The following is a 26,005-nucleotide window of genomic DNA, read 5'->3' on the forward strand; positions in this document are numbered from 1 at the left end:
CTGAGAAGAGAACGTTGACAGCTCCAGCAGAGATAACGTCCTTCAGTTTGCCAGTAAATCCTGGTTTTAGCTTAAAGATATCACTGGCAAAAATAGCCAGGATGGCAGCAACCACTTCAGAGGGCAGAATTGGAAAATATGAAGGTCTGCATTCATGGCCACTTGGTTCTCCCCCTCCCTCTTCAATCTTTTGTCTGTGGCTCTTAATGCTAAGATAGGCTTCAAGCAGTTTAGAAGTATCACAACCAATGACGCATGCATTAAAATAGAGTGGGCCAGATTCAGCCACCTCATTCTGTTAGTAGAAGCCAATTCAAGGATTCCCGCTAGTGCAATGGAGCTGTGAGTCGATATCTATAGGGTGATTCTGGTTCTAATAGTGTCCTCCTTCATGGCCAAGCCCATTGTGCTTCAAAAAATCACTTTCTTGCTGATAAGACACATGAAAAGGATAAGCATCCTGCCACAGTGTTTTTAATCACTTGCATGCAAATTTTACATCACTTATGGGGTACACCATTCCTTTTTCTCTCTGCGTGTTAGTGCCAAGAAGACACAGTGCCAGAAAACAAAGAGGAGGCTGTTTTCTGGTGACAAACTCACACGCCTCACACGCAGGTATTCATATGAATGTGAGGTATGCGTGTGTCAATTTTGTCCCAACAAACAATGTGGAAAGGACATTCCTGGCTTGGTTGGTAAACTAAAACCGAAGGGCCTGCCAACTCATTGACTGAAAGGAACTCCCATCTCCTCAGTCGAAAAACAGCCCTGGTTACACAGGATCTAAGAAATTATTTTTTTTAAAAAACCTGCCGCATTTAAAATCAAAGCTGTCAAGAGTTTCAAGTCATTTGGAGATGGAAGCAAAGCAGTGACAAAATGCAGCTGGCTAAGGAAGATTTGACTGCTACTGCAGTGTTGCTGATGCGTTCTTGACATGTGGCTCAAGAGAGAGAACGTTTAAGTAAGGGAATAAAGGGGAGACCTAGAAAAGATCAAAGCCGGCTCTGGCAGGAGTTTAGAGAACTGAGAATTATAGGGTGGTACAAAGAGAAGTGTGCAGATTAAAGAACCAAGCACCACAAAGCGTGAGTATGATCAAATACTGACTACACAAGGAAATACAGAAATCACAATAAGGGTCATTTTTAAAAAACTGAATAAACATGGTCCAAAATAAAGAGTTGTAGGCATGTGGAAATGAGGGGGTAACATTGTGATTTATTTTAAAAGGAGTTTATTCACAATTTTGCCCCGATCATTTTAAATGGAAATAAAAGCAGACTCTAAGAAAGAGTACAGTAACTGGAAATGGTCAAACTCCCACAACAGGCATAGAAAACGGAGATAATCAAGGCAGTTTTGTTACAGAGTTAGTTGGAGCGGTGACTGGAAGTATGCAAGAAAATATAATACTGAAAATGACCATTCTGTAATTCTCACCGTAGATGGCCTCTTCAGTTATGCGAAGTGTTAGCATTGTGGTACCGCCGCCACCAGCACACTTGTTTCACCACACTGTATATCATTGCCAGTCATTCCTTGTGTTTGTTGCAGTCTAGATTCTTTGTACCTCATGCATGATTTCTCACAGCAGAAGACGAAAAGCCCTGTGACAGCCAAAATACTTGGCTAATAGATCCAGTGACCAGCTAGTAAAATCCGAGGGGGCTTCCCAGAACAGCACTTAATGTCTTGGACTTCTGCAACCTAACATTTAACAGATGTTGGAGTGCAAGTGTGGGGGCAGAGATGAAACTGCACCTGCAGTGACTCTTTAGAAATCTTTGTAACGCAGCAACCCGTGCAAGCAGGGCAGTATGAATCATGGCATACATTTATAACTTGGTACCCGATGACTCTGCATGTGTGAGCCGCCTCCATTGGATGCGGTGACTGTTCCTCGCGTGCGAGTCATTACTTGCTCTTGTGACTGCCAAGAGATGAACTTGCATCATACGTGCACTCACCCTGATGCCAGGTTCTGATCTATCTCTATGAGAAGTAGCTTGTTTTGTGTTAATACAAATAAACCAGAAGATAATAGAGTTGCCCCAGGCTGCAACCTGGAGATTCCCCTGATTAGAAGGTACCATAGGGCAAGTGTTTGTTTTGAACCCCCTGACTGTGAATGGGTGGGGCAATTTGGACCAGAGAAGTGGTGTGTGGAGAGTGTTAATGTTCCTCTCCAGAAGCTTGTGGGGTTTTCTCATGTGGTAGAAGGGCCGTTGGATTTCATTGTACAGTGGTACCTCAGGTTACATATGCTTCAGGTTACATATGCTTCAGGTTACAGACTCTGCTAACCCAGAAATAGTGCTTCAGGTTAAGAACTTTGCTTCAGGATGAGAACAGAAATCGTGCTCCAGTGGCGTGGCAACAGCGGGAGGCCCCATTAGCTAAAGTGGTGCTTCAGGTTAAGAACAGTTTCAGGTTAAGAACGGACCTCCGGAAAGAATTAAGTACTTAACCTGAGGTACCACTGTACAGTGGAACCTCGGGTTGTGAACGTGATCCATGCAGGGGACACAGCGCTGCGATTCGGCACTTCTGCGCATGTGTAAATTGCGATTTAGTGTTTCTGTGCATGCGCAAAGCGCCGAAACCCGGAAGTAACTCATTCCGGTACTTCCAGGTTTGGCAGGTCCATAACCCGAAAACATGCAACCCACAGCGATTGCAAGACGAGGTATGACTGTACATATGTAATGTGTAGTTTCCCCCCACTTGATAGTAATGTGTTATTGGATAAGACTTACTTGACTCCAAAGCAATGTATGATGTCTGTTGCCTATACAGTCAGTAGGGAAAGGGGAGAAGAATGAAGTAGAAATTACATTTAAGAGGAACGTGCACCATCTCAAAACATTTTTTGCTCCTCTTTGCTGTCCTGCCTGCTGGAAAGGTAGAATGCATTCTCTTTTTGCTCTCAAACAGCGTATTTGTGTATGTTGCACCTATTTTATCAAGATTGTTTTTACTTATGTGATACAGCCCTGCTTTATTCCGGTAATAGTCTCCATCACCTGTTGACTTTCCAAACAAACCATATTCTGTATTCTAGCAGTTTCCCTGAGCAAATGTCAGGTCTTCTGTTGGAAATGAAGCAGAGAGCAGTGTTAACTTATCCCCATTCTTCTTCTGTTTAACTCAGAGGTGGGAGAACAGAAACAGGACTTGCTCTGAAATACATTCTTCGGAAAGGATTCTCTGGGGGCAGAAACTCATCCATACCTCAGATCCTTATAATCCTAACTGATGGGAGATCTCAGGGCAATGTGGCATTGCCAGCCAAGCAGTTAAAAGAAAGGGGGATTGCTGTGTTTGCTGTGGGAGTCAGCTTCCCAAGGTAAGTTTATCCTCTAGTCTAGAGTGGGAAGAAGCCAGGGGTGCCATTACTTATTGACTACCAGTGACTGAAGAAAAGGCTTGCAGTGGAAGTAGATTTATCAGGCTAGAGAGATGAAGAGAAAGTGGTGGTCCACACGCTAGAAACCCATCGCTAGTGAGAGTTTTAGGCATCTCTAGGGAGAGTTTTGTATCCCAGAGAGGTTTACATCAATAAATGAAGAAAACAAAACAATATAATAAATAAAATATACCAAAACATAACCACACACACACACACACACACACACACACACACACACACACAACAAAAACAACATTAAATTATCCACCAGTCTATAAGAAAATCTGACTTTTAAAAAAAACCTGGACTCCTATGCCTCCTCCAAAAGCATGGAAAAAGGCATGTGTCTTGACCTGCTTTCTAACAGAGCATTATGAAGAGGCCAGGCACACCTCCATGGGGAGCCAACTCCACAGGAGCCACTATCAAAAAGGTCCTTCCCTTTCCTTGCATTAAGTGTGCATATAAAGCTCCAAGGTGTACGTTTGTGTGCATCCTTTTTCTGTTGGTATAGTGGCAAGGGGGTGTGTTGGGAAATCTTTTGTTAAAGCAAATATGGTAAGAACAGAAAAGGAACGTTTGTGTTTGGAAAATGTATTAACTACAGCAGAGCAACGGCTGCTATTGGGCTTCAGTTTCACACACATCCATACATGCATCATGCTCTTTTAAATAGCCCCTGTTAATTGTGACACCCATTGCCATTACGTTGTTGCCATGCTGCAGTGCTTTATTTGTTGTGCTGAATTATTTCTGTGCAGATGGGAAGAACTGCAGGCACTAGCCAGTGAGCCGGCCGAATGGCACATCCTCTTTGCCGAAGATGCTGATGACGCCTCCAATGGTTTATATACCACCCTTACAGAGTCTGCCATCTGCAGCGCTGCATTTCCAGGTAAAAATGGTTTTTAGTCGTTTACATACTGATTAAACAAGTCTTGCCATCTATTTTGTTTAGGCACTAGCTGTCACATTTAGGCATTTTGTTTGTGCTCCTGGGCCCAAAGCCTCATTTGTCCTTCCTCCCTCCAGGCTGCTCTTCTAATCTAGGGCATTTTTTCTGTTTATCAGAAGGCAGGAAGGAAGAGAAATTCCAGACAGAGAGGGAGAAAGAGAAGCTTCAAAGTCTGGTGATTAAGGGTAGAGCTGCTATTTGCTTGTAGGGTTGCCTGTTTCTGAGAGCTTGAAGGCAGCAAGTGAGACTCTCCAGCAGTGGTGCCTCATACACGGCCATTACATCCCTGCACACGCCTAAGAGAATTAAGCTGCGTGTTAAATTTACTGTAGAGCGTGTAGCAATGTCTTCAGTTTTTGATAATTAAACCATTAGTGTGGTGGGGTGCTGGTCCTGCTGTAAATGTCGCGGGTTGTATCTAACACTGCGCAGGCAGAGTTCCATTTGAGCAATGGGACTTGCCCTCCCAAAATCTGTTTTCCAACCTTCTGGAGAAGATTTTAAGGAAGTGAGCGGGGGGTTGCCAAGTAGAGGAAGGGAAGTTCCATTGTGGAAGCGGAAAAGCAGCATTGGGCGCAACACGTACGGTGAGAAGTGCCCCCCCCCCAATACTTTTAATCTGAAGCCCTGGTCATGGAAGAGGGGCAGTTTCCTTGTAGATTGGGGTTGGGAGGGCAAGAGGTAAGCTCCACCTCAATACACACTGTATTTATGGTAGGAATTGTACTTCCGCCCCACCCTACACCTCTTAATTTAATTGACAACAACAATAAAAACCCAGAGTTTGTTCCATGCTATGCAATGCCTATTAGGTGTAGTTTGACCCTTTATAATTGTATATCACAGCAAGCAATACAGAAGGCTGGGCAACACCGAGGGTTGGCTTCAAGTTAGAGAGGGAGCGCTACCTAGCCAAGTGTCCTGTGTTTCCCTTCCCTCCACTGCCCACCTTGTTGATTCCCCAGTTTCACCCCATGGCAGTAGCTACATCAAGTATTTGGGTGTATTGTTGGAAATTCAAAATGGTGGTTGGACCATTGCTATCAGAAAAGCAAGTGTCCAGGAAAGACAGAAAGCTGCCTCATATCAGCTCAAGCGGTTTGTCCATCTAGCCCAGTATTTTCTACTCTGACTGGCAGTGGCTTCCTAGGGTCTCGGGCAAAGGGCTTTCCTGTCGCCTGCTATCTGATCTTTTCAGCGGGAGATGCCAGGGATGAAATCTGAAGCCTTCTCATGCAAACAATATGCTCTTCATGTATTGCTGTGCTCCCTTTTTGGGGGTGCATAAAATTTTCGATCTCAGGCAATGAATGCCTACTCTTGAGACCATTTTCTCCTTGCCCCAGGCTGCGGAGCTGAATCTCACTCTTGCGAACGCAAAACACTTGAGAGAGTCAAAGAGTTTGTTGGAAACTACTTTTGCTGGAAGGGGTCGAAGAGCAATAATGCCGTGCGCACATCCCTCTGCCCATTTTACAAGTGAGTCAGCAGCTGTGTGCTGTCCCTTTAAACCCCAGTGGGGATCAATGAAATCTATATGTATAGGGGAAATGAAGGTGATGGCTGGGCAGGAGCTCAGCACTGTCCTGTCCTGCTGGCCTCTAAGCAAAGTTTTAAAAAATAAAGTTTAAAAAAGTGGGGGAGAGGCAGGAGAAATGGAGCCCATCACACACAAAAATGGGTTTCAAACACTCCAAGGCTACACCCACAACAGCACCTGGAAGCTAGTGTCTCCAGCAGATTTTTGCATTTGAATAAAAAAAGAGAGATAAAGAGGCAGAGAGATTTGGCTGAGTCCAGTTATAGTTGGAAATCAACACAGTATCTCTTGATTCAGATGCAGGGCACATCTTTGTATTCCTGAATTCCCTCCAGTGTCACAATGGATTACTTTCCTTGAGGTAGAAATAGAGCCAGGCCCAGAACTCTCACAGCTGGCCCTAGTACGCAACCGAGGCCTCTCCGGATGTTTTTCATGCCTCTTGGTTGGAAGAAACACTTCTTCTCTTGTCTTGCTCCTTTGACAGTGCTATAAGATCATCCCTGATATGGGGCGAAGGCTCAATCACTGGCAGGAAATAGCCTCTGCTCATATTGCAGCCAATGTGAAGCCCAAAGCCTGCAAACACAGGGCTATATTGTCAGCTTGGGGGCAGCAGGTCCAACAAGAAAATTCCCTGCATGCTGAGTTGAGGATATATCCTAAAATTATGCAAGATAAGTAATGTCAAATGCCTGTAAAAGGAAGTAGTTGCATGCTCAAATCTTTGTAAGAAGGGCTTGTACCCCTAAGTGAAATATTTGAGAAAGGACTTGGAAAGGAAAACAGATCTTTGTGCCTTTTGTAGTTTTGTTTTGTTTCTGTATATAAAGAAGTTTTAAAAGATGTAGTATTTCCTTTCAGCTCCTCCTCCCCCCCTGCATCCCCCACTTGTTTCCTCTATGAGAAATCTACCTTGGGGACTAGCTAGGGATGGTGGGAGGAAGCAGGCTTGTGATAGCACACACACACATATCTTGATTGACGCAGTGTGGGAAGTAAAGAAATAAAATAGCTTTGAAAAGAGCAAATTTTAATGAGCAGACCAACAGAATTCTGAATATCTTACATAGTACGTAGATTTATGTAAATGAAGAGCATACTTTAAAGATGTACTTCTCGTGGGTTACAGCAAATGTGTGTATATGGGGGGGCGGAGCCAGCAATTATGCAGCTAGACATTGTTGGACTCCAGATCCCATCGTCCCTGTCTACTGGCCTTGCTGACTGGGACAGATGGGAGTTGGAGTCCAGCATCTCAAGGGTTACCCCTGGTGTAAGTAAACATAACGAGGGTGGCGTGAAGTTTAGAGACATCAGTGGTGAAATCTCTGCTGCCTTGTTATTGGGTTGTTTTTTTTTGCTTTTCCGCGGGCTTTATTTTTGCAAAGCTTTCTGACTAGGTGTGCATAAGATTGTGTATTTAATACATTAACCAAACTGAAAGTTGTCAACTTCTATTTCATAGACTAAAGTTTATCCCAATCTCACTTTTTTATATACTGGCTTTTCTAATTAAGCTGGAGGAACACCTTCATCAAGTATCCTTCTAGATGCTACCGTACCACATGCCCAGGTAAGATACGGTCTTCTGAAACATCTCAAAATGAAAAATAATGAGGTATTAATTTAATACCTGGACTTGTCTTGACTAATTTCTGCAAAACAAATCATGGTGTAAGAATGTAAGATAAAGAGAAAAATAGAGAAGAGGAACCGAGAAAGAAACAGTTGACTAAATATACAACCGGACCTGCATTGAGAATGAAGGAAGTCAAATAGAAATGAATAAGAACTGAATTAGGGATTTATCTGTAACATCTGCTTTGCATTTGTAGTTGTAGTATCTTTTTGTTAGTTTGTTTTGTGAGTATTGTCTGTGTTGGTGTCAGTATAATAAATCAATAAAAAAAAGAAAAGGGAAAGGGAAAGGGAAAAAATGGGGTAAAATAAGGTGGTGCCTCAATTAATAGACATTCTGTTTGCCAACAAAGGGAAACAGGAGAAGCCTAGTTTATAAGAAGAGTGTCAAATGAAGACCCTTTTACTGTGTTCCAGAGTCTATTTTGCTTTTCTAAAAGGCAAGATACAAAAAAGGGATCTTGGGGTTAAATACTCTGCTTAGATGCCGTGTGAACTGTGCCTGAGTTTTCCTAGAGCTCAGTCCTGTTTACAACTTAACAACAAGAAGAAAGGCTCTATAATCATTGATTAAGAAATTAAATGGGTACCCTTGTCTTTCTCCTTCCTGGTTGTTGGTTGTTGTTTTTTTTAGATCCTTGTGGTTCTCATCCTTGCCAGAATGGAGGCACATGCATTCAGCAGGGATTAGAAGGATACCACTGTGTCTGCCCAGTTGGCTTTGGAGGAGATGCTAATTGCGGTATGCCTTTTCATCTTAGGCACCAGTGCTTTGAGGTTGCTGTTTTTTAATGTGTCACTAACATCACTCAGTTTCCTGTAACAGTTCTGGTTGTTGTTATTTTTGTTTTATAACAGGGAAGAGGAGAAAAGGATAAGGGTTAAGAGACTCGATTTACAAAACAAAACATTAAATGTTTCAGAGGAAGGTTTTTTTTTTTTGTACTGCTTGTTTCTGGTGACTGAGACATGGGGCTCATCCAGATTTCCTTTTGCGCCACGTTTCTAAGCACAGGTCTGGGCTTTAAAGCTCTGGATCTGAGCGATTTTATTTTATTTTTGCCCCTGCGCTTTCCCCAGGAAAACATGCGTTTTACCACTGAATAAGAGCAAACAGCAAATGGGTTTTGTGTGGATTTCCATTTGCTCCAATTCAGCAGTAAAATGCAGGTTTTCCTGGCGAAAGCAGCCGGACCAAAAAAAAACTGCTTGGAGACAGAGCTTTAAAGTCCAGACCTGTGACTAGAAATACGGCACAAAAAGAAGTCTATATGAGCCCACAGTGAAAGCTGTAATCTTAATCACATTCACTGGGAAATACGGTAGGTCCCATTGAGGTTAATGGGAATTACTTCCATGTTAGTGTATTTAGGAAAAGGATCTGAAGGTTCTTGATGACAATTTCAGGATATTCAGGCTGCAGTTAATTATTTGTTTTTTTTTATTTACATCTCTCTCTCTCTCTCTCTCTCTCTCTCTCTCTCTCTCACACACACACACACACACACACACACACACACAATTTGCTTGCAAGAAAACCTCAAAGTGGTTTAAAACATTAAAATTATCAGTTAAAAACAAATCTTTATAAATTGTTAAAAAAATAATTACAAGCAATGCAATGCTAAAAAACAGATTAAAACATGTTTATATGTCTGGATTGGCTTGCCTAAACAAAAATGTTTTTAATAGTCACCGAAAAGAGTACCGTGAAGGCGCCTGCCTGGTGTCAATTATAAGCCAGTCTTCCTGGAAACAAGCCCAATTACACTCACTGGAACGTATTTCTGAGCAGACATGTATAAGATAGTGCTGTTAGCTTTGCTTTATGTCTTTGCAGCCAACCTGTCGTTGCTGCTTATTTCTCCACACCCAAAGAGTTGGCATGTCTGCAAAAGGCAACAAACATCAAATAATTGGGGAGGCTGTTAAAAGGAAGTGCAGCATTCAAAATCACAGGCCGCTCTTGAATTGGCTCTATGCATAGAGTATTGTTACGGAGAGCAAGTGTTATTTTTGCTAGGAATTTCTATGAAGACATGGATCAAGCAATTCATGTCTGGTTGCATATCTTAGGCTGGATCTAAGACACTTCAAAAAAAAGTTTCAGGAAAACGCATTGTGAACCTCATAATGGGAAATCACGTTGGCGAAAGACGGAACTCTACAGTGCCATCTGGTGTCACAACACTTTTAAAAATGCTAATGTAGCTGCTCTTCGTTTGTTAATTGGTTCTGCAGATTCTGTTTATACTGAGATTGGGAGCAAGGTTCAGAATTCTGCACTCTCTCCACTGTGGATAGATCCTACCCTGGCCTGGGGTGAATGTTATTGTAATTAAAAGTTGGCTAGCCTAAATTATCATAGCTTACTGATTTCAACAGGTTACTCTAGAATCTCCATTAGAAACTTCTTGTTACGTTTTTATTTGGCCTTCTTAACCCTTTCTTAATACTTTTAAACAAAATTTCCAGCACCCAAGCTGAGTCTAGAATGCAGCGTAGACCTTCTTTTCCTGGTGGACAGTTCATCCAGTACCACCCTCGAAGGCTTCTTGCGCTATAAAGCTTTCCTGAAGAGGTTTCTCCAAGCCGTGTGGAGTACAGAGAGCCCAGGGAATGTGGGTGTGGCCCAGTACAGCAACGATGTCAAAATGGCCGTCGGCATTGGAGGCCACCAAGATGCGCTCAGTCTGGTGAAGGCTGTTGATTCCATGCAGTTCAGTGGAGGAAGCACCTTGACTGGCAAAGCTTTGCGGTACGTTACACAGCATGGCTTTAAGAGCGGCCCAGTCTTTGCTGATACACCCGATGACCTCCCACGTGTGGTCGTCTTGCTCACGGATTCAAATGCTCAGGATTCGGTGGCAGAGGCAGCTAAGTACAGCAGAGGCCAAGATGTCTTCCTCATTGGTATTGGCAGCGAATCTTTGAAAGCAGAGCTGGATAATATTACAGGGAATCCAAAGTGGACACTGATCTACTCATCCCCACAAGATCTCTTTAACAAGATTCCTGAACTACAAAGGAAAATATGCAGCATAAACAGCCAAGGTAAGGGTTCTAGGTAAGAAAGCATTATCATTTGGTATCTCAGCATCTACTATTGGCTGTCAGGTCCTTCTATCCACATACTTGCTATCCAGAAATTCACTTATCTGCACTTAAAGAATTCTGCCCAAACCTCACTGCATAGATTCTCTTATTCGAACAGCCAATTTCCTTACTTGGCTTGGTTTTTTTGTTTGTGATTTGCTGGTCATCATCCCAGCAGCTATTTTCAGGCAGGAACCATGGAGAGAGAGAGGGAAGGAAAAGCAAGATCAGATGAATCCGAGGCCAGGAAAAAATCTGACAAAACTATGGAAAGAGTGGACGAATTGCACATTGGAAGTGTTTCCATAGGAAATAATAGAAATCGTGGACTTGTTATGTGACCACTTGCCTAACAAACAATTTCCTGGGAACACATTGTGTCCATAAATCAGTACCTGCATGTATGACTTAAAGAGGCACTGGTATATTCTGATACATGCTTGAAGATGTATGATGGAAAATGGGAACAAAGGCATCACTTCTCAACAGTTAATCAAGTCTAGTTGCCTGCAATCAAAATGGATCTGCTATTTGATAAGCCATCTCAGAGGCTTAGCTGAGCTTTTCTTCAGAACAAATTCTGAGAAGGTGGTGCTAGTGAATGCTTCCATGGCCTCTTGCTGATCACAGGGAATTGATTCAGATCTTTATATCTTCTAAGATGATGAAACGTCTATAGTTTTTCTAAACAAATTATGAGTTACAGTAACTATTTAGAACAGGCATCCCCAAACTCAGCCCTCCAGATGTTTTGGGATTACAGTTCCCATCGTCCCTGACTACTGGTCCTGTTAGCTAGGGATGCTGGGAGTTTTAATCCCAAAACATCTGGTGGGCCGAGTTTAGGGATGCCTGATTTAGAAGATTGTTTTAGTTTGACTGAGCTATTTAGAAATGAACTAAATGTTGGGTTTATTTTGATTTAATTTGTTATATTTTTCTACCTCCCTTCCTTCAGTGGCTTCAGGCTGGCATGCATTTTAATTCTAACAACAGCCCTGTGATGTAGGTTAGACTGAGAGTTGGTCGCTGGCCGAAGCTCACCTTGGTGAGTCTCAGAACCAAGCAGGAACTTGAATGTGATCCAATATTCTAGCACTGGCTTTGCCTCACCTTACTGCTTGCTCAGTGCCATTTAATTTTTAATTCAAAAGAAATCTGCTGTTCTAAGACTCCTGCCTTTCTAAATTTAGCCCAAACTAATGTCAATATGACCTTATGCAAATACCATTTCCTTTCATTTGACTGTGTTTTAGATGCCTTCCAGCTATTCAGACTATTAAGCCATGTTCTCAGAAGCTTAATGCTGCTCCATCCTTCCTTCCTTCCTTAGGCTGCCCATCTCAGTCTATGGACTTGGTATTTGCTTTGGACTCTTCAGCTTCTGTTGGAAGGAATAACTTTGTGCAGCTGAAAACCTTTGTCAGCAGCCTCTCTCTCCAGTTTGACATCAATCGGGATGTGACTCAGGTAGGCCTTGTTGTCTTTGGGAAAAGGCCTCACACCACATTTGGGCTGGACACACACGTGACCAGCTCAGATCTCCATGAAGCCATCAGTCAAGCTCCCTTTGTAGGTGGCTCTGCCTCGGTTGGCAGCTCCTTGCTCCATATTTATGACGATCTCATGACTGTCCAAAAAGGAGCGAGGCCTGGTGTGAAGAAGATTGTGGTGGTGGTCACAAGTGGAGCTGGAGTGGAGGATGCCGTTGTCCCAGCTCAACAGCTACGTAATAATGACGTATCGCTACTGGTTATTGGGATGGAACAAGTTCAAGTGAGCTCATTGCTGAGGATTGCAGGTTCTCACAATAATCTCTTGAGGATTCCTTCCTATGAAGAGCTAAAAAATAATGAAGAACTTATCCTTGAAAGAATATGTGATGGTAAGATGATTATTTTGACTTTATGGTTGTATCTGTATACAATGAATAGAAGAAAACCACATTTCTTTATTAATACCTTCATTTTATTATTATTTCGGATAACCCTTCGCCCAGCGTAACCTGGAGCCAGCCCTTCTTTCCCTGCATCTGCCCATAAACCAGGGGTTGCTAACCTGCAACCTTCCAGATGTTATTGGACTACAGCTTCCCGTATTCAATTTGTGATGGTTCAGGGTGATGGGAGTTGGAGTCTTAACATCTGGAAGGACTACAGGCTTGTCACTTCTATCATAATAAATCATATATTATTATTTTTTAGAATTCACATTTGTTTCTTGGCTTATCACCAATATCAAGTGTCCGAAGGGGCTGGCTAAATATCAATTTACAGTGAATTAGAAGTGCATTGTACATATCAAGTACCAGTAAAGTACATTACTTGAAATATCAGCGCAATAAAATTGCAGCGCTAGTTTGGACATTTCCAAACTTGAGCCATATTTAGTTCTTGAATTTGAAATGCCAATTGATTTCAGCGCTACCTTTTCTGATGTAAACATACTTCTGAGAAAAAGAAGAAGAAAAGTAAGATCTATGCTTCAGCACTACCTATCAACCACATATGCCTAACCCCCCTTTCTTTGAAGTTGAAAAGAAGCCACATTAAACACTTCTTCCCCTTCGTGTTTAGTTTAAACCATCTTCAAATCAGTATTTGCCATGTGTCTGATTATCTGTTTCACCTTTTAAGCCATTGTTCATCCAAGATTAGTGTGTATTCTTAACACATCAAACAGGGATTGCTTGTGGTAAATGGCAAAAGGACTAGCTGGTCTTTCACGGGCTAGTGTGCTTTGTTTACAAAACAACTCAAGATGAAACTGAACTTGTAGTCTTTGAGCAGCTGCAGCTTAGCCATTTATTTAATGATTGGTAAGGTGATGTACTGTCAGATCCTGTATGTGAAGGAAGGGCATGTGATGGCACAAATGGGGACCAGGAACAGTAATTGTGAGTTGAGGAGGGTCTATAGAAAGTTCTGGAACAGGACGCTGGCATCCCTGATTCCAACAAAAAAGTTTCAGCTGCGATTTGGGCTGTGTAAAATTTAAGTAATGCACTCAATGTATAGCTTTGTCCTAGGTGTGAGACTTTCCCTCTTCTAAGGCTGTAAGGCGTTTCTGCAATACCAGGAGATGTGTTCACTGATTTCCATCTCCACAGAACAACTGGGATGTTGCAGCATTAAGAAAGCTTTGATTTCTTTCTTTCTTCTTGTGCCTGCCAGTCAACATGATCTGTTGTTTTCTTTTGTCTGTTGCAGAGGCCAAGAAGCCAGCAAACCTCTGCAAACCCAACCCCTGCATGAATGATGGAGTTTGTGTTTCTGGAAATGGCAGCTACTGGTGTCGGTGCCAAGGTTGGGTAGGACCTCACTGTGAAAACAGTAAGCATCAAAGTACAGTAGCCAAAAGGCATTTAGGCCTCCTCCCTCATTTACATTTATTGCCCCCATCTGAAACAAATGATCCCTGAAGAATCTACTTGCTCCGTACCTTTGCCCCAGATAAAGTCAATTCATTTCCATTTAGATCACATTCCTAAAAGTATGCTGAAAAAGGGAGGGTGGGGAAATTAAATAAGCTTCATAGTATCAAATTTTACGGTTGACTGGTAAATGTACTTTTGGCTTGTTCTCTTCACAAATACTAATCTTAAACGACTCACTGCAATCTTCTTAAACCCATATATTTCTTAGGTTTAATTGGCACACTCTTTCACTAAGATCTTGTTGGATCTCATTCCAAAAGAGTCAGCTTGTTACAGCAAAAGCAGAACAACCTAGCATGTAGTGCGCACTGTATTTGTTTTGCTGAACAAGAGGCGCTCTGCATGTGCAATGCCTCTTTTCTGCATTGACCTATTTGGAAGGATCAGGAAGCATAGGTGGAGGCCTACAATTGTCTTCCTATGAGGTTGGCCCTTTGAGCATGTGCTTGTTGCTGCACAGATGACACCAGCCTCACAAAGCAGATCACATCCATCAGACAAGGTGCTCCTGGCATCCTTTAGGATGCTCGAGACCAAATACCAAAAGAGAAGAGTGCTCACATATTTGCTTGCACCCCCACATATCTTCATCTGTAAAACACCATCGTTTTCTAGGATTCATTTTTGATCTCATAACTTACCCCTTGCAGTATTCCCTGCTTTGTATTACTAAATTGCCAGAAGCATGATAAATGGAACTTGATTGCTGAAGAAACCTTAATAATCAGTAGTGCAAACAAGACCTATCCACAATGGAAAATATACTTGTGAAGGCTTTGGGTGTTGGGAGGACCCATAATATGGATAGTCTTAATGATGAAAGAGTTAACTGATATATAGCTGAAGTTGACCTTTTCAGTCCCTGCTAGGTTGTCAATGGACTAAATGAAGCAACTTCACTAAACACCTACAGACTCATTTGTAGGCCTCATTTCAACATGTTGGAAAAATGAATAATAATAATAATAAATTTTATTTATATCCCGCCCTCCCCAGCCGAAGCTGGGCTCAGGGCGGCTAACAACAATCAAAATAGTCCAACATTCTAAAAACATTCATTATAAAATTAATTAAATCAAATTAAAATCAAATTAATGGCAACCATCGAGCAGAGTTCTGTGCAGATTGCCAGAGGAGGGGGTCAGGCTGCGCCCTGACCAAAGGCCTGGTGGAACAGCTTCATTTAAAATTGAAAAGGCTTCATTTAAAATTAATGTTTCATTTTTGTATGTAGGAAAACTGTATTTGACTGTTTGCTTTGGGAAACAATCATTCTTTATTTTTAATATAGGAATTCAGAGGGGTGACACTTCACAGATGCATCCAGCCATGGTCCGTGCTCCACAAAACCGACGCGGCTGGCGACAGCTGTATCGATCTCGCAAGCATTCCAAAAGGCAAATTCCAGAGACTCACTGACTATCTTCAGCTACTGAAAACATTGTATGAAAGAACTGAAACACAGTCAACGTTTGCAAGCAATAATGCTGTTCCCCAAAGCACAGGAGTTTTGCACAGAATCACTTCCTGGTACGCCAAATGAGGTGACCAATATCTAGTTTGTGTTGATATTAGATATTTATTGTTGCTGTACTGACACTTTCACCATTTAAGGTCAGCATCTCTTCCATAGCTCTGAAGATTTCGGTTTCTGTACTGGATTGGACATTCTTGGGAAAGTTGGTACCATTTTAAAGTTCAGATCAAACCAGCAAAATGACTAAGGTTTGATTTATATTGTTTACACACGCCTGAATTTCCCTGACCATGGAGAAGTTCCAGGCATGCAGTGCTTACTTGGGTTTGGTTTCCTTGGGAAGGAGGTCACTGGAGGCTTATGCCTTCTTTTAATTATTTGAATTTATTTACAAATATGCAGGTTATAAAAATATGATAGTTTAAGTTTAAGCCTTAAACTCTAATATATAGCCAAAGTCCACTGCTCCCCCATTGGATCTCCACAGCGAAGTGTGTCTGACATCCCAACTCAGAATGAAGTCCACTCACAGCTAAATTGCCATCTGCCCCTGGATTGAGGTGGAGGAAATGAGGGTGGCTCATTTTCTCCAATTAATTTTTCTAATCAATTTTCCAGCTTCCCAATCCACTGGCTGCAAGAATCCTTTTGCAATAAATTCTGTCAGTTTGACTAAAGCAGTGTGCAGCTATTTAGAAAAACAGGCACCACCTCATCACTTTATTAGGAATGGCTTCCTTTGCAGAATGCAACCTGTGCTTGCAAAAGCAATCTGTTGGCTAGCTCTGGTTACTGGTTGTACATCACTTGTGGTACAACCAACACCCAGTACATGTGTCATGCTCGATTCTTTTCTGTGTTGTCCTCTGTGTGTTGTTTGTTTTTCTCTCTGCATCTTCTGTCTGTGGGAAGAAAACTTGTTAAATTGGGCCTGACAAGCATTTTGCAGTTCTAAAGCACCACATCAGCAGCTCACCTGTTGCAATATTTAATAAGCATCTGACTTTCTGCACCAGCTTCATTTAGTTATGCCATTCCATCGTGCAGTAACATAATGTGAAAAATAACTTGGGAAAATGCTGATGAGTAATAACAGGAGTTGCGTATGAGGTTAAGATGGGTATAAAGCTGTTTTGAACTGTTGAATCTACTGGATTGAGGGTTTTTTGTTATAACACCAAATCCATATCAGTTTTCTATTTATTTCGCTGAAGCAGTGCTCTTAGTTTTGGCAGTTGCAGCCCTACCACATTGTATCTGTGTTAAGGATATAAACATGTAAGGTTTCTGAAGTAGGTTTCGTTCTCTAGTGCAGGGGTAGCTTTCAGTTCTTGGAATGTATTTTTGTTTATCTGCAGATATTGGGACAGCTGAGCAGAGGGAATATAGACACAGCTGAGCTATTCAAACAAGGTACGAAGACAAGTTTCACCACTCTGCTCCCAGTGCCCCTGTATACGCCATTCCAACCTTCCTGCACTGTAGTGTTGTTTTGTGTTTTTATTATACCTTTTTAAAAAAGTTTATGCAGTATGAGTAGACCCACTGAAATCAGCAGGCTAAAATCCATTTATTTCATTAGATCTACTCTAAGGTTGGGCATCCACCCATTTTGATTCTATTGGCTCTCCTATTGAGTCAGATAGGAAAGTCAAAATGGTTGAAAATAAAGAGTAAATTTCAGAGTGCCAAGATTGCATCCATCACTAGCAAACCTATCTAAAATGATGAAACAGTAGGCACCCAAAAATATTTAGAACAAGGTGAAAATCTGAGGCAGCATCTGCACCCAGTTTTGCCCATCTTGGGAGTCATAAGACATTCCAGCGCTCAGCCTCAGTTGCAACAGTTCCTTTTCCCCAGCATGTACAGCATGCAACACTGATTGCAAGGAGGCTTGATGTTTCTTCATAGCCGCAAATGGACACTAAAGTTTGCTTCTCTGCTGGAGTTTTGTAATCAGAAGAGTTTGTGCAATTTTCTCTTAACCCGAGGTCTGCAGTAGACTGCTCCCTCCCTAGGCTGCTTAATCAAGCCGGATGAGAAGTGTTTTGTTTTTTTTTATCAAGGGAGAATTTCTGTAAAAGATAAAGACTTGTGTAGAAAGGCCCAACAGCAACAGCAGCAGCAGCAGCTTCTACTTACTTTCCATTCTAAGAGGGCCCCCCGGTGGACAAAAGGGCGTTATTCCGCTCTCCTTTTTGAACTCCTAGAGAATATTTATTTTCATCAAAGAGAGTTTTGGATTATGTTAATATACCCTCCTTGCCCACACAGCAGAAAGGTTTGGCTCTATCTGGGCCTGCAAAGTTTATAAAATAGACACTGCTTGGTTTTCTCTCTCTCGTTTTTTCGACTATGTAATGATTTTTACACGCACGCTTAAATTATAGCCAACCTTTTTCTTTATTAAAAAAACTTTTCTAAAATAGCAATGGATTGAAAAGACACATGTACAACAAATAGAAAGTATTATTTTTAGCTAGGAACACAGTAACAACTTCATTCTATGGTGAGTTAAATGAACGCTTTGGGTCTGAAACTGCCTGCTTTACATATTGACTTTTTGTGTCCCTGACACCACTATCAAGCTACAGTGTTGAGGTGGAGGAAACACAGCACTGTGTGTCAGGATGAGATCTGTGGCACAGATGCTGGGGTGAAAGAGTCAATGGATACACCTCTGGCACCTTCCCCCTTGATGCTTCCAGTTTGTCAGGGCACCTGAGGACCAAAACTTCATTGGCCCCTCTGCCTCTTCCCTGCCCTTATTTCCCCCATCTTAACACTTGCACCAGCAAAGAGAAACAAATGCAGTACAGACGCCACAAGACATTTAAAATGGCACAATTAATTCCTAGGGTCAATGTAGACCCATGACTTCAAGAACTGTGGATGCTACTTGTACGACAAATGGTAAAATACCTGTTGCTTTCAGAATGGTGGCGCACATGGTGTAGCTCTTTCAGACGGGCCTGTAACCTGTGGATAGTGGATATGCTTGTACTGTGGTTTTAAAAAGTCTGTTTTTTAAAAAAAATACACGGCGATTACATTACACAGGTGGCTTTTTAGCTTAAATGATATATTTGTCTGCAAACTTAAGAAACTGTTCTCCCTTGATATGAAGTAACCCCTGGAGATTGTTTCCCCCTCAAAAAATGTATATTCACATCTAGGGTTTGTGCCCACCTTGTGAGTTTCTGGCCTTTCCAACTGATGCCCCAATGATCCAGCCAGCATTAAGTACTTCTAAGACTACAATCTTATGGATGCTGACCAGGTACAAAGTCAATGGGGTATATATACTAAGAAAGCAAACGTGGTTAAACAGCAAATTCTTATTGATTGTCAGGGTACCTGCTTAGGCACATGCTTGACTCAAGCCATTTTGGCTGAAAGAGATGGTTTACAAATGGCAGAAGACTGGTGTGGGATGAAAAATCCTGCGTGAATATTCCTTTCCACCCCACCACCTATTTCTGGAGCAAAAAGAGAAGTCCCAGTGAAGTAGTAGAGCAGGAGTCACTCAATGCCTAGAAGTCACAGCAGTTAATTAAATCAAAGTACACCAATTGCTGTACACTGCCCGGATGTTATCAGTATTTCCCCAGGGGCAAATATCGCTTCTACTGCTGAGGGGGGAAAGCTGTTTTGCCATAATAAACTTGGTAGTTTGGGGAAAGATGTTAGGAGATCCTGCAGCGACTGACCAGCAGGAGTGCACATTTATTGCACAAGAAAATGTTCCTCTGAAAAGGTCCTTGGATGGCGAGACTACAGAGCTCAAGCACCTGTGGTCTTTACAGCATTTAGTACTGTGTTAGCACAAACAATTTAATAAAAATTTCTTTCCTTTGTATACAGCTAGCCTTGAAAAATTATTCATGTTCAGGTTAAAATTAAGGAACCTGACATTTTTGGCACAGAGTCCACACCTAACTCTGCCATATATACATAATTTAATCTCCTTGGGTTTGGGAAACACAGCTCAGTCAAGTTCTACCTTGGTCTAATTATACTTTTGTTTACAGAAAACAGAATGATAAGAATATGTTCAAGGGTAAAGGGGTGGAATTCCCCACTCTTCCAAATGTTTGGATGATATTAAATTCACCATACTTGGGTAAACAAATTCTCCTTTGCTTTTGTGCACTTAAACTATTGTGCAGAATATAATGATGTGGCATCTGTTCCTACACGCTACTATTACGTGTGTTAACCCGAAGCATTCCAGAGTAACTAAAGTGCATTCAAATCACCCCACACCATCATGCTTAATCACATTTTGGAAGCTAGGACAGAAGATTCCACCCCTTTATTCCTCAAATGACAGATGCAGTGGCTAAAGAATTACGTTAAATGACTTTCTGGCCCCAATCCACAAAGATTTAACTTCCCATCCACAGCCTCTAATCTATAGCATTTAGTGTAGATCCTTAGTCATAATGAGATATCTCTGCTACTTATGCCCACTGGAAAGCTCTTCTTAATCACAGGAGTTGTCTGTGGGTATTGGAATGTCTAGTCACCTGTGAACCCAGTGCATTGCTCTTGTGCCGACAACTGATAATAGCTCTTCTCAGTGCTATTTTTCTAGAAAAAGAGATGCCGGAACTCACCAAGAACGCCTCCCTTTGTTCTTTTATTGGCAATGGTACCCACCTGAGAGGTGCTGGAACTGAGTTCCGGCTGAAAAAAAAGCCCTGGCTCTCCTTGTACAAGCATTAAACATTGAAAATTAAGAAACTGTAGCAGTGGTTGTCACCCACTGGGACTAGTTGGATGGGAGGCCAACAGTAGGTGGCGCCAGAGCCAATGAAAGACATAGCCAACTAATTTTAAGTTTTGTCCCCATCCTCCTGAGTGCTACAAGGGCAGAACTGAGGCCAAGGAGGAGAATGTTCCCAGCCAGTGCCAGTCCTGGACTGGTTGTGAGTAAGAAGGCAGGCAGGTGGGTGGGAACTGGCTAAGGGTTGGTGGGACACTGCCCCATTTGCCGAGCCTCCACTGAGCTGTACTCGTTTTTTGGTCAGGAATTCTTTGTGGAAAGTCAGGCTGCATTGTGTACAACAATAATAATACCTTTTAGCTGTGTCTCTTGGTCTCCCTGGCCAAAATTGTCTCCGTTGGTTGGAGCAGCTCTTCTCCAACAGAAAAGTCTGACACAGAGACTTGTATTTACTTAACCAGCTTTCAGGATTTTAGCTCAGGAAACTGAATTTACCTCCGTGATCCCCAGGCCCTGGTGTATCAGAAGAACATTAAACAGATCTGGCAAGAATTCAGTCCTTGCTGTTCTATTGCTAACAACAAATCCTGGATTGGACAACAGTAAAACACCAAAGTAGAAATAAACAAAGGCATCATTATGTACATTGGCCAGGTTAGAAGCAAGGTTTCCACTTGGGTTAACTCTCTCAGCTGCACAGCACTCCTCTGCTAAAAAAGGGAGCAAATTCCTTAGTCTGATGGAAGGCCATGTTGGGTTATGACCCTGGTCCATCCATTATTTCTTGGTGTACAGCTGGCCATGCTTTACCTCATCTAGACCATTCTGTACTTGCAAGAGAATCCTGTAGTCCACGAATGGCCACTTCTAATATTGAGTCCAATATTGGTGCTAGGATTTCCTAACTAGCACCTTTCTTCTCCCATTCCTGCAAAACAAACATGGAAAAATAGGCCCCACTTGAAGGCTTATCCTTATCTTTATATATTTCTTTCCAAAACCCCAATAGTTTTAAATATGCCATAGGCCATGGGCAAATTATTATTGCCATAATAAGCACTGCATGCATTCTTGCTACATGTCTTACCTTAGCTTTCTGTAGAACTGTTCCTTTCCCTGTGACCATGACAGATAAAGGCCGGTTTTTTAGTGCCATTGCTGAATTGACAGGCGAGTTTTCTGTGCCATTCAGAGGGTTGGAAACCTTCATCTATGTTTATGGGGGAAAGATAATAGCTGTGGTCATACACAATTGTCTAAAATAGTTCATCAGGCACAGGTCAGAGAGCCCTTCTTGCCAAACATTAAAGATCGCATATTCCATAATCACAAAGCATCGGCAATAAAAGTGCTGTTTATTAATGGCTTATTCTACCTCTGGGTGCTGTTTATTGACTTTATGCTTTTGGTTTTAATTATGTTGCTTTATCTGTTGTTATCAAGAACGGCCAATGAGGTGCTACATTTATAAGCCACCTTCCCAATTCCAGCACTGCTGCATACCAGAGGGCAGAGCAGTGGCAAGGTCAGAACTCCATGGGGTGCTCTGGCAAAGGCAATCTGGTGCACCCACCAAGGGCAACCCACACAGCCCTGACTGTGCTGACAATTGGCTCCACCCAAAGACTGTTGCAGAAGTGGCAGTGACGAGAGGGGCTCAGCAGCCACTCCTGATGGCAATGCATAAAACTCATAGCTATTGGCAATCTGTAAGTCTAGGTGTATTTCTCAAACTGAACAACGTTCCTCATCCGTGCTGTAATTGGATCTATGGCTCCGTGACAATATGGCTCCTTGGGGTATCATGACTGAGGTATCAGTCAACCCCACATGCTATTTAGGCCTAGCTGTTGGGAGACACAGGCATCCATATTGCTATTACCAGCCTCCTCCAAGGGTGGTCATGTGAAATTCTGGCTAGGAAAATAGGGTGGGAGAAAAGCATTAAGCCCCTCCTTCCTCAGTGCTGCTATTTTGAGCCCCGTGCCCACCCACCAAATTGCCTTTTGAGCTTTACAAAACACATCAAAAATGCAATCATGGATCTTCTGCATCATGCGTAGTTTGAACCAGCTGCTGGCTTCAGCTACTTCCCTTTGCTGAAAAAGACCCAGCTAACGGTGCTGATTATAAACAGCCCCCTACGTACTTTAGGGCTTGCGTTCTCCAGGTGTGTGGTGTCCACCGCAGTGCCAAGTGTTACAGGCCCAGACTCTGCTTTCCGGAGATTCTCCTTCACCTCCATGAGGCTCAGCTCCAAGTCCACGCGCTGATCTTCTTTCCTTTTGCACTCCTCCTCTATTTCCTTCAGTTTTTGCTCCAGTGTGGGCAAAAGGCTCTTGTCTGCCGAGGAAAGAAGCACATGCAAGTGGAAATCTAACAGCAGATGGGCAGTGTGCATCCTTCCCCATTGCCTGTCTGTCTTCTCGGTGGCAGGCAAGAGGGTGGCTGCTGAACTAGCCCCCCCCCCCCCAAAGTGGAGGCTTTTCAGAGCAGATTACATGTCAATGGAGCACATGAGACCAAAACAATATGCCCCGTTCCACTGATCTATGAAAATGAAGTGGAAATGAGAGGCATTTGTTTACCTGTGCAGCTTATCAGCATCTCTTTCAGCTCCCTTCTATCTTTCCGTAGCTGTGCCAGCTGAGAGCGGATTTCTTCTTTTTCCCTCTCCAAGCGATCTCTTTCTTCGGAGTATCGCTTCACTTCAGCCTCAGTCCTGTTCTTGCCGAGTTTGGTTTCTACAGCTGCTACAAATAAAAGATGAAGAAATTAGGCTCAGGGACAGAGACTGGAATTCCAAGAACCTTCCCTTAAAACCAGCAGCTAAATACACTAGCGCCATGTTTTCAACATGGGTTGGAAAGCTAACGATGGCAGGCACGGCCTCTACCACAAGTCTCCGTCATGAAGCTCTTGGGTAAAGAGAGATTACTGCAGACAGCAAACACACCTGAATTCACCGCCTTGGAGCGTTCCATTTTCTCTTTGGATGCAATCATAATTGTTGTGGTGTCCTTAATCTCAGGGCCACTCTGAGGAAAAGCAATTTGCTGCTGTTGTGCCTGAATTTTGATGGTTGTTGTTCGTGGTGGGAGCGGCTCATCAATGTCTTGAGTCCTCTGTTAGGGAAGTCGGATGAGAGAGAATGTTTCAGAGGTTAAGCGACACAGAAGGCTAGCAGAAGCTGGCTGTCCATTTAAGATCCCCGCAAGCTGCTCAATGCTAAGTTTTGTCTAGTTATATAATAAATAATAAAAATTATAAAAATTAACTAGAGATGGTGGGGATTGAACCCGCGGTCATCTGCATGTGATACTCTACCACTGAGCTATGGCCCCTCCTTGATATCTCGGGGGCTTGTGAAGAAGGCGCAGCAGAGACTGTACTTTTTGAGAATTCTAAGGAAAAACCATCTTCCGCAGAAACTGCTGCTTGCCTTCTATCACTGTGCCATTGAGAGCGTGCTCACTTATGGCTTATGTGTGTGGTACGGAAGCTGTACTACCCAGGACAGGATGGGGTTGTGCAGAGTTGTTAAGGCAGCAGAGAGCATTGTTGGCTGCCCACTCTCCACCTTAGAGCAGATTTATGCCACAAGGTGCCATAGGAAGGCACTGGACATAGTAAAAGATCCATCGCATCCTGGTCACTGTCTCTTCGAGCTCCTGCCGTCGGGACAGAGATACAAGACGATGAAGACAAGAACGAGCCGTCTTAAGAACAGCTTCTTCTCCAGAGCGATCTCGGCCCTGAATGGGAAGCCTGGACTTTGAAAGTCATCTAATCTTCCTTGCTGTATTATACTGTATTGTTTTAATTAGTGTTTTTATGGAGCAGTCAAGTAATTTCGTTGTCCCCGAGAGGGGGTAATGACAATAAAGATATTATATTATTATTATTATTATTATTATTATTATTATTATTATTATTATTAGTTTTTGAGCATTACCGGGTCTGGCATCTCCAGTGATCTTCTACTCAAATCTGCTTCTTTATGCAATATGGAGGAGTCTCTCTCAGAGTCTGTTGAGCTCTTACTGGAAGCTCTTTGCAATGATGGAGAAACGGATGGGGAAAACTGGTCCTGCTTCTTGGTAGCACAATGAAGGAAGGATTTGACTGGCGTGAGGTCTAGATAGACTCTGTCCTGATCCCCCTCATCTTTGCCTTCATTTTGGGGCACTTCCTCCTGTCAAAGATAAAAAGCATCTTCTTAGAAGAGCGCCCGAGAAATGCCACTCTGTTTAGAACAAGAGAGGCCAGCATGAAATTCTTTAAACATTACCTACAGTTAAAGAACAGTACAGACCTGAAACAAGGCAAATTGCAGACACCTTGCAATTGGGATCACTTGTTATTTCCGGCATTATCAATATAAACTGCAGCCAATGGAAAACAAAATGCCCCCCCCCCATCAACATAAGCTGTAATTGCAACAAAACAAAACCCTCACCATTGTTGTTGCCTCTGGAACATCTACATCATCATAGAGCTCCTCTAGTCCCTCCTTCCCCTTTGGCAAGTTGTCAATGTAAGTGTTCGGCTCAGAGTACTTCCTCTGCATTAAGCTGGAAAAGATAGAAGCAGATGTGCTATCAAAAGAAGTAAAAGGTGCACGAGACGATGATGTGATATTAGTCTACGCTCCCATAAGACTTCCTAATATGCCAGTTACTTTGGGTAGTAGTCAACTAACATTTACTGAGAGCAAATCCATTAATTTCAATGGGTCTACTCTGGGTAAAAGTTAGTTGATTGCCATCCACTGGATGTTGCAAGGCACCTGTTGCTCCTGCCTACTATCTTGTCTCCAGCATCCACAGGTCTGCAATGTGAAGAAGCCACTAACCACAGTGTAACCTCCCCTTTTGTTTGAGACTGAATATGTTAAATGCCTGGAATATACTCATTCTCTAACACAGGACAATGCAGAGGTTTCATCAAGCCATAAGCAACATTGTGTGTGTGTGTGCTGCATGTCTTAAACATTCAGCTAGGAGTTCAAAGAAAAGCAGAGATTTGCTAGACTGCACACAATTACCACATCAGAAAATAAGGAGAGCTAATCACCATCAATGCAATATTTCACAACAATCTCATGTATGGATACTTCATTTGAATGCAAACGTGGTGGGTATTTACATATCAGAACCCTTTCCTGCTTCTTTTCGCTAGCAATTGTAACCTCGTCAAAATTGTTCATTACATACTTTTCGGATAAAAGCTACTTGTTTGGTAGGAACTACCATCAGAAGACAGGTCAGAATGTCAAATATGCTACCACAGAAACTTACAGTAATGAATTCTTTGCTGCACTGACGATGCAGGAGACCCTGTCAGCATCGACATAATCATAGGTCAGCTCTTCAGGGTCTGTTTTTGAGCCAGATTCTGACAAAAGGAGACCAAGCCAGTGGCCCATTTCATCACAAGACTTGGCCTGTTAAACCACCAAAGAAAAAAAACAATCATTAAGGATACAGGCCAAACTTACTACAAGAAGCCTAAGTTGCTTTCATCAGAGTAAGCAGAAATAATGGAAAGAAAAATCAATTTTAGGATGTGCCACCCTGGGCTCCTTGAGGAAGAAGAGCAGGATAGAAATGTGAGTAAATAAATAAAATTCCATGCATCGTAATATCTAAAAACATCTTCAACTGTCTTAAAAAAATTGTGTGTGTGTGTATGCAAATACACACACACACAC

At 42.4% G+C, this 26,005-nt stretch overlaps 2 protein-coding genes across 11 annotated transcripts in view; one reads left to right on the forward strand and one right to left on the reverse strand.

Annotated features, from left to right (window-relative positions):
• The window catches only part of VWA2 (von Willebrand factor A domain containing 2), a 40,849-nt gene extending 16,653 nt beyond the window's left edge, over positions 1–24,196 (forward strand). For 3 of the 7 annotated variants that reach the window (XM_028730214.2, XM_028730213.2, XM_028730218.2), the window contains 9 exons: positions 3,158–3,352; positions 4,177–4,310; positions 5,717–5,849; positions 7,431–7,486; positions 8,186–8,293; positions 10,027–10,605; positions 11,981–12,532; positions 13,857–13,979; positions 15,375–24,196. In XM_028730214.2, coding sequence (XP_028586047.2) covers positions 3,158–3,352; positions 4,177–4,310; positions 5,717–5,849; positions 7,431–7,486; positions 8,186–8,293; positions 10,027–10,605; positions 11,981–12,532; positions 13,857–13,979; positions 15,375–15,502 — 2,008 coding nt within the window. In that variant the 3' untranslated portion in view covers positions 15,503–24,196. Of the gene's footprint in view, positions 1–3,157; positions 3,353–4,176; positions 4,311–5,716; positions 5,850–7,430; positions 7,487–8,185; positions 8,294–10,026; positions 10,606–11,980; positions 12,533–13,856; positions 13,980–14,952; positions 15,038–15,374 lie in introns of those variants that run through there. The other 4 variants (XR_003706832.2, XR_003706833.2, XM_028730216.2 and 1 more) reach the window with 4 other exon arrangements.
• Positions 17,948–26,005, reverse strand: part of AFAP1L2 (actin filament associated protein 1 like 2) — a 77,059-nt gene continuing 69,001 nt past the window's right edge. For 3 of the 4 annotated variants that reach the window (XM_028730208.2, XM_077930249.1, XM_028730210.2), the window contains 8 exons: positions 25,593–25,738; positions 24,752–24,866; positions 24,248–24,487; positions 23,249–23,417; positions 22,881–23,045; positions 22,442–22,635; positions 21,380–21,502; positions 17,948–21,220 (listed from right to left, as the gene is read on the reverse strand). In XM_028730208.2, the coding sequence (XP_028586041.2) occupies positions 21,194–21,220; positions 21,380–21,502; positions 22,442–22,635; positions 22,881–23,045; positions 23,249–23,417; positions 24,248–24,487; positions 24,752–24,866; positions 25,593–25,738 (1,179 nt within the window). In that variant the 3' untranslated portion in view covers positions 17,948–21,193. The remainder of the gene's footprint in view (positions 21,221–21,379; positions 21,503–22,441; positions 22,636–22,880; positions 23,046–23,248; positions 23,418–24,247; positions 24,488–24,751; positions 24,867–25,592; positions 25,739–26,005) is intronic. The other variant, XM_028730209.2, reaches the window with a different exon arrangement.

Source organism: Podarcis muralis, chromosome 6 (genome assembly GCF_964188315.1).
Source record: "Podarcis muralis chromosome 6, rPodMur119.hap1.1, whole genome shotgun sequence".
NCBI classification, from domain to species: domain Eukaryota; kingdom Metazoa; phylum Chordata; class Lepidosauria; order Squamata; family Lacertidae; genus Podarcis; species Podarcis muralis.